Source organism: Poecilia latipinna, unplaced genomic scaffold (assembly GCF_001443285.1).
Source record: "Poecilia latipinna isolate Pla-1442-1.1 unplaced genomic scaffold, P_latipinna-1.0 Scaffold1279, whole genome shotgun sequence".
Lineage (NCBI taxonomy): Eukaryota > Metazoa > Chordata > Actinopteri > Cyprinodontiformes > Poeciliidae > Poecilia > Poecilia latipinna.
This window is the reverse complement of record NW_015113895.1, coordinates 57,437-66,146: the sequence shown is the minus strand read 5'-3', so window position 1 is coordinate 66,146 and position 8,710 is coordinate 57,437. Positions and strand designations below refer to the sequence as shown.

The following is an 8,710-nucleotide window of genomic DNA, read 5'->3' as shown; positions in this document are numbered from 1 at the left end:
GATATTGCCCTGTAAAAATCAACTTCCAAAGCTGAAACAAAAAAGAAATATGAAATGGTTTCACAGAGAATCTAGTTCAAATTATTTAACTGCTTGATAAATTCTCTTGAGAAATTCTCTTGTGAATTCCACTTGTCAATAAGAACCTGGGAGCGGACCTCCTGGCTGGCTCGATGGCGCCCATCCTCGCTATCGCTGTTCGACTCATCAGACAGGCGTTTTTTCTCTGCCGCAGCTCGTTCCCTGATGTAGTCCATGCGTCTGCTGCGACTGAGCTGCTGGGAGAGCAGCGACTGCAGCTGGGCACGCTCTATGGAGCCCAACAGGATCATTGACTCTGGGTTAGGAGACAGAGATGCATGGGGTGAGAACAAGAGCGATACAAAAACCAAGGAGGATAGAAAAGGTATAAGGTGATTTATTAGCAGAGTGCAACAGAAGGAAAAGAGAAGGAAGAGGAGGAAAAACAGAGATGGTAGAAAGAGATTTAGGGAAATACTGCGAGCAGAGGGCTGCAACTTCCAAACAAACAAATCTACTGCAGAGAAGTCTGCATAGTTGCATAACAAGTGCCCAGAAGGCAGCAAATGTCCAATAATTAGCGTGCATGTGTTGCCGGCTTTAAGTAACTGCCTTTGTGACGGTGCGTGCAGATTAGGTGTTTGGCTAAATGCCGCAGCTAATTGTTCCTGTACCACTGTATAATTGAAACAGTGTTGAAATACCCAATTTGCACTTTAATGAGGTGACTAAGGCCATCAGCAAGCTGTGCCCAGGCAGGTTTTTTTCTATCAATCAGTCACTTTGATGAGGACAGCACTGGGATTGCAGAAAGTTTGAATTTAATACCAGCTGGAGGGCGCACTGGGAGAACAAAATTGGCAACACCGAACAAAGATACCCCCGACGTTAGAGGCACCGCATTATGGATTTTGATTTGCAAAACCTTTTTAAGATGTTATTTAGCCCCTTAAAAACAGATGTATGCTGAACTAATGTGTGGAACAAAGGTCGACGAGTTTGAAGCTGTAGGTCACTGACAGGCTGATTCACTACAAAAACATAAACCTGCCAGGAACAGAAGTGGAGTTTTTGTACCATTTCTTCCAATAATTTCTCATAAAAACATGGTCAAATATCGTTGCACTACAACATCATTAATATAATCTTACTTGCTAATAGTATAAGACTTTTAATCTTTTTAATAATAAAGCAAATAATGTCAACAAGTTTTTCAGTCAATAAAAGAATGTTTTTTTCCAAAACTAAAATCCTCATATTATCATTGTAGGTCGCCTATAAAAAGTATTCACTCCTTGTGGAAACTTTATCAATGATGATCAACAAAACACCCAAGGGAGTGAATATTTTTACTTTAAACTCCAAATACTGACATATTTGTTTATTTTGGGATATGGTTTACCAATTAACAATAAATATGTAGCAGGGTGCAATAAATCCCAACATTTTAACTGGCAAATTGGGATTTTAAATTGTTTTCATTTGATTTGTTTCTGCCAAAGGAAAATATGAGCAGAGAAATTAGATGAGGGACCAAATGGTTTCTTGTATGGAGATAAACTACCTTCAGCTACAAATAAAACCCTCACTGTGTCTTTCAGTGGTTTCACAAGACACCAGAACCAGGTTATTTATATATAACTCTGTGTTTTGCATGGATGTCTAGATTTTTTTTAACTCACCAGCAGATTCCACTAAAGCCAGAGTCTTGAGATGTTTTGACATCAGGACGTTGCGTAGGTCTCGGTAGCAGCAGTTGAGTGTGATGTACGGTACATCCCGCACCATAAAGTCCTCCACACGGATGTTGTATTTCCTGAGACAAACATGGAAGGAAAGGAGAGTAAATGAAATGTGAGGTGAAAAAAATAAGTGTCTATTGTTTCATTGAGATGAGGCCTGAGGCTGAAACGGTGTTCTATTCATTGGCTAAAAATATAACCACACTCATGTTTAAAAGTTCGAACTACACAAGCTTCATAATATTTCTAAGTTATTGCCCTTACATATATGATGACTGCACAGCCTTTCAGCTGACTGGCAAACACAATAAAAAGTCACAATGTCAACACATCTTTCAGTTGTTACTGCATCACCATGTGCACTTCAGGTGAAGCTAGGTGACACTGCGTGAGCACTTCTCAGCTCAGCAGAATCACACGCCTCAGTACACCAGTTAGATACACTCAGATTTCTCTTCCTGCTGGAGCCGGCCAAGAACTGCAAACACGACAGCCGTCGCTTAATGGCTTCCGCTGCCAAGACCGTCAGCCGTGCCAAGACACGGACTGCGGCCAAACCTTCACTTTTCAACCGGTGACAACTCGCTGTGCTGACCTTTCCTCAGATGTAAAAGAACAAAATTGATGGCCATGCTTTCCAAGCTTCAATTCAATACATATAATGTACAACTCTAGTCCAGGAGGCCTCTTAGGAAGATGAAGGAAACCTATCAATAAACTTCTGTATATTAGAGCATAGGAAGAAGAAAATAACACAGAGCAACTGGCTATAATTTTAAAACTATAAATCACACCAGGTTTAAATTAGTTTCCTGAATTATTTGTATTTTCACCATTTCAGAAGTTTGTTCACTATGAATTATGTATGCATTAGTTGAAACCAGAAGAGTCAGCTGTAAGCTTTTTGTTCTCACTAGCTGAAGCTAGATCAGGCCAAACATCTCTTGTTTTAGGCCAGTTAGAATAACTAAACCAAAGTCACATTAATGAGAGACATAATTGGTCAGATATGTATAGTATTGTATCATTTTGCAATAAATTTAAATATCACAAACATTAGAAGGCTTTGAATTAGAGGGCTTTAGGTTTATTTCTGTTAACTATGTAAAAATGAACATTTTGCACAGTAAACTTTTCACAAACATTTCAGAATTCACTTCTCAATGCTAGGACTAAAACATGAAGAAAAAAAAAAACTAACAATTTTGTCACCTTATTTTTTTAAAGAGCAAAATGGTTCTTCTAGCGCCAGACAACTGTATCATCCCAAATATGAAAAAGGCCTTGAAGAAAGTTTCCTCTTTGCACTGTGCTTGCTGACAGCGTTTTAATTTGCATGTGGATGAGAGAGAGTAATGTAAGTGCTTGCCTCTGAACTGGCCACAGGAGCTGCCAAGGCAAATTTCCCCTGAGGTGTCAAAGGTGGAAGATATCTAATTGTTTTTCCTCTTAATTCATCCAAGTTTTCTTGTAATAGTTGGGAATAGAATCTGATCAGGCATCCTGCATTCTGTATAAACTGTATAACCTGAAAGATTGTTTCACTTGGTTTCCCCAATAGCACCAACTGATGCTAAATAAGACCGACACCTTGGAATTCTGATTAAATGAATACTCTGCAACTTTTACATTTTGCAGCGACTAGTTATATGTGGCCTAATCAACGTCAACAAGGTGCAGCAAGGCTCAGGTTTCACACTGAGGTGAGGTGGAAAAAGTGTTTAAAAAAGCAGAGGTGACAAGCGAGCTGTGATGAGAAAGGTTATGTAATAGTTTCTACATTTAGAAGTAAAAGCCATTTTTTTGAATAACGTATGATGATGATGAAGCCATTGAAAAAGACTTTAAATATGCATGAACATATAGAAACTGTGTATAGTTGAATTTGTATGCGATTCAAATACCTGACTTTGCAATGCAGTCTAGAAGAAAAAAGATCAAAGTTTCTTCCTCGAAGATAAATGCTGATAAATGTACATGCCATTATGCTGTCTTTGTTGCAGAGCAGCCATTATTATAAGTGTTCCTTTATAGTGTTTTGTACATCCATCAAAAATGGATAATTTCATGATTGAACCTTCCAAACCTTTCTGTGAAATAATTATGTAATAATGTCTGATATGTTTGATGATAGAGTATCCTGTCAAGACAGAGTCAGGAGTACGTAGTAAGAGTCGTTCTTTTTTTTTTTTTGCCACAAGCAAAGTAAAATAGAGTTATATTGTAGGGCTTGAGACTAACTTTTTACACTGGTTTCAATCAACTATTTTTCTTAGATTCACCCAAATTTTTGATCACATTTAGACCCTTTTGTTAAACAAAGACTGTTTTGCTCAAAAATAAACTGGGTGAATTTGTCACCTTGTGTACAAAGAGTTCTGTGCAAATAAACACGCTCTGCCTTTGCAGCCAAGGGGAATAACATCACTGAAAGAACTGCAAAACAAAGTCAATATTGAGATGTGTTTTGTAAAATATGCAGAAAAATTGAATCTGTTCCTTTCGTAGAGAACAAATACTCTTGAACTTGTTAGAAGATGTATGTTTGGATAATTTCCAAACAGTTTCAAAGCAGTCATTTGAGCTTCCCACTGCAATGGGAGCAGAGCAGAGTTGTTTGACTGATGTTTTTCTTGCAGCCTCTTGGGACCCTGTGCTCTGCAAAGGATGAGGCAGTTCAGGATGGGGAATGCAGTACTGCCTTCGTACACAGAAGTATATATGAATAATGACTTAAAGAGAATAAATTAATAAAAAAACATAAAAGTAAATGCTAATGTGTGTATCTGGTTGCTTGAATTTCACACCACGGTGAGTAAACAGACTTACAGAGCTTTGTTTACTTTTAAATTTTTTATAACCCACACATGTAACTTTATAAAAATGTTTGAGAAGTATTTTCAGAGGATGGCCCAATAAGAACTGATATCTGAGAGCCACCTACTGATCTCAAGACAACAAAAATAAAAGCCAAAAAATAAATAAATTGAAGAAAATTTCTTTCTTTACCTGATCCTGGACACAATGCCAGTCCCACTGGTACATGTACTCAAATGCTGGATTTTACAATAGATATGACAGAATATTCAATTGTGGTGGTGGTATAGTGAAGGGAAGAGAAGCTTTTCCAGCAAAAATGATTAAGAGTGACATTCATTGTGCCCTTATTGCGAACTAGACACATTTGGGTTATTGTTCCAATGTAACAGTTTGCAGATATCCAAGCAAAGCTGTCAAATGCCAAGTGCAAATGTTTGAATGGGTGCATCTCTGAGGACACCCAGCAAATCCTGCAAAGGAAAAGAACCTCAATACAGAAAATCTATCAACAAAAACTGCTAAAGCTGCAGTTGAAGCAGATGAAGCCAGAAGTTTACATACACTCAATAAAAATACATGTATTTTGTCCTTCATTGTTTAAAAGGTCTGAAGATGGTTTGCACTCTTTTATGGATGTATTAATAAAATGAGGAATAAATGCTGTACTAGTCTGAAGACTGAAAACTACTCCACTTGTCTGTGGACAGCAGGATTACAGTCTGACAAGACTCTTACACTGCTCATAGACAGGTGCTATTGCATATTTGCTTTAGACTCTTCATCAATATATTATGCTGTACGTACTCATGGTGAACCCAGCCCAGCTCTGGTAGGTAGGGCAGCTTCTTGATCCTGATAAGAGAGTCGTAGAGTGATGGCTGCACAGACTGAGCGACGACGTTGGCCAGTATAACAGCTATTATCACCGGCAGGATGTGGGAGATCTGACCAGTCAGTTCAAACACAATGACCGCAGTTGAAACGGTGTGGGTGACCGCTCCTGACAAGGCTGCAGCACCTGTGGATGGGGGAGAACAGCAGAACAGGCAACTCTCAGTGTCATGGTAAGCTCTGGAACACCAGGGGTCGTGTTAACTGAATATTTTCTGAATGGTTTTATGAAATTTTGCTGGAAACCTCGGAAGGCTATGTGTGATCTTGACAAACTGCAATTCAGACCTCTGACCCCTTGGTGCAAACACGTAGATGTTTTCAATTTTACGCACAGAGTACATCGTGGAGGAAACTAAATATATCAATCAATCAAAAAGCTGAATCACCTCTGACCTGAACAACATACTCAATGTATCTCACTATCTGGGAGCTGAGCATGTTGAAGAGGCTTTAGAGTACATCCTGGTTACAGGCTGATGTAGCTGGACTACTTTGTGGACAGGAAGGGCATAATTTAAATGCAATGTTTTAATTTAATTGTTTATATATAGTAATCCGGACGACAGTTGGTTTTTAACATGTGGGTTTTAAACAAGTATTTGTCTACTGAATGTGTGATGGCAGGGTGCGTTATCTGTTCTGAATATTAATTAAGCTGAATGAAAAACAAATGTCATTGAATTTGTTGTCATAATTTTAAAAATTGACAGGTAAAAACTGATTATAACTGACTTTATTCGACCCTGTCAGTCATATGAGACAACAAAAATGACTGGTATAATCTCTGATCAAAACGGTCTTAAGAAGATGTTTAAGAATATCACAAATTAAGATTCTAGTTGTTAAAGCTACTTTTCTTTATAAGTTTGATCTATGTGAATGTTATTAACTTTATAAAAGTTTCTAAAAACAACAGATAGATAACAATAGATTTGATAATAGATTCCATCAGTAGTCATGGAATTATTGTAAAACTGTGTTTTTCTAAACACATCAGGTCATGTTGTAGTAAAATAAATGATTAATAACCAGCCACAGCAAGAAGGATAGAAATACAGTGATCCATAGCTATAACGCCGTTCACCTTTCGCGGTCTCGCTGCTTCGCGATTTTTTTTGTGCAGTTTTTTTTCACAGTACATTGTGTTCTGCATCCTGATTGGCTAAACCAGTGGTTCCCAAACTTTTCTCCTGCGCCCCCCCCAATGGTTTCCAAACATTTTCTGGGCCCCACCTATGGATTACAAATGGATGGTTGAACGTTGCGTGTGAGGCGGGGTTTCTAAGGATTCTTAGAGACTCCCTGTCACTAAGAAGGTGGGGGACAGGGGATAATGAACTTTTTTGGGGGTAAAATGAATGTACGTAGCTGAACATAGACAACATCGGTAGCCTACAGGCTACTTGTTAAGCTTAAGGTGCTGTATTGATATTAGCTAGTCATCTTTTAGCTAACATTACCTGCATCCAACAGCTTTACTCAACTCAGTCGGTTAGTTTGGAGGAAAACTGAGAAAGGTTTTTTGCGTTTTGCTGGTTTGGTGCCATGATTGCTGTCACANAGGTNTAAACCCAGTGCGAGCGTCGTAGCGCTGATGTTGCGTTTAAAAGCGGCTTGGAAAAACAGGTGACCACATTTTACCAATGGATTAAACAGTTTTAATTGCTGATAAAAGTGACAGAGGACACAGATATGGGAAGTGCGGAAGCCCTACTGTATCAAATTGACAGAGGAATAACAGAGAGTTGGCCATTCTAAGGTAAAAACACAGCGCATACAGCGTTCATTTTTTTTCTTTTTTCATCCAGACGACTTTCCGCGCCCCCTGTGCAAAGGCACGGCGCCCCCCCCTAGGGGGCACGCCCCACAGTTTGTGAACCTCTGGGCTAAACAGTCTCTGCGGTTCTTCTCTACCTGTGTGCCAATAACGTTACGGTATTTAAATACAAGTAATACAGCTTGGCCATTCAGGAGATGAAAACTGAAACTTTGAATGCCTGCTGGAAAAAACTGGCCAGAATCAGCACAAAACCCGACTGGAGGCTCGGTTGATGAGATCCATCACTCTGCCGTAGATACAGCTGTGAATCTCTCGGGGCAGGTTGGAGGAGACGCTTTAATGACATGACTCCAGATCACATTAAGGCCCGATTGATGCACACGCACATCCACTGACCTGAAAACAGGTTTTGTTCTTGGGTTTCAGTGTAAAGTATTTATTTATGCTGTGTAATAACTGTAAAAATGAAGGTAATTATGTAGAGGAATATAATTATACTAATAGTTAAAAGTCATGTTGTTGGTTGATTCATATTAAGATATGTTTTGACTGAAAAGAAATGCACTGGGTCAATCTGACCTAGAAGTCAGAAAGGAACTCATTTCATGAGTATAGCACCTTTAAATTCCTCTATAACTACTTCATGGATTTCGCCTATCACGGGTTATTTTCGGAACGCAACCCCTAAGAAAAACAAGGGTTCGCTGTAAATGTAGTTTACTTCATTTTTTCTACAGCAGGAGAAGTTTTGTCAAAAAAGCGTAACAGGCTAAATTTCAAAATGTTGTAAAAACTTTTTTAAAATAAAAGTTTGTGGGAAAAAAACAGTCCACAAGCATCCTCATTCCAAACACATTCACTTAAATTTTCACTTTATGGTTCATGTTCACATTTTTTATTGGCTGTATATCAAATATATTTTAAATTTAACTGAAGATATGACATAATACAATATATAATATTCGATAAAATACAAAAATTTAAATCTTATTGCATAGACTAGGTCAAATCACTACGTTGCCTGTAGGAATTTTTAATGTCCAACTGATGCCAGTATCGACAAAGTTTTGCCATGGGTCGAAACGATACATGACACCTCAACTACCCATCACTATTGTTGGTTTATAAGGCAAAAATGACTCAAAAAGTGTCTTGCGTACGTTACGTCTGCCATAATAGCAGTTGGGTTGTTGGAGGACAGTTCAACTGCCGCAAGGAGGCGGGGCAGGCGTCATGTCTGTCGATAAGTATGACTGGTTTTTAGGTTTCTTGAGAGGTGTACAAAACACGAATCACTAATCTGGAATCAACCATTCCAAGTCATTCTCCTGTTATCAGTTTCATTCCCCAGATCTAAAACTCTTCTTCAAACTCTCTGCTCAGCTAAATAAATTCACATTCTTCTCCTACACACCCATAAAGCAGAAATCGACCCACGCATCTAATTTAATAC

The 8,710-nt window shown here is 38.6% G+C and overlaps 1 protein-coding gene across 1 annotated transcript in view; it reads right to left on the bottom strand.

Moving 5' to 3' along the window:
- clcn2b (chloride channel, voltage-sensitive 2b) overlaps positions 1-8,710 on the bottom strand; it is a gene marked incomplete at its 5' end in the record, with an annotated part of 109,845 nt that overhangs the window by 44,148 nt on the left and 56,987 nt on the right. The window contains 2 exons of the mRNA XM_015054803.1: positions 147-337; positions 1,704-1,837. Of these exons, the coding sequence (XP_014910289.1) occupies positions 147-337; positions 1,704-1,837 (325 nt within the window). The remainder of the gene's footprint in view (positions 1-146; positions 338-1,703; positions 1,838-8,710) is intronic.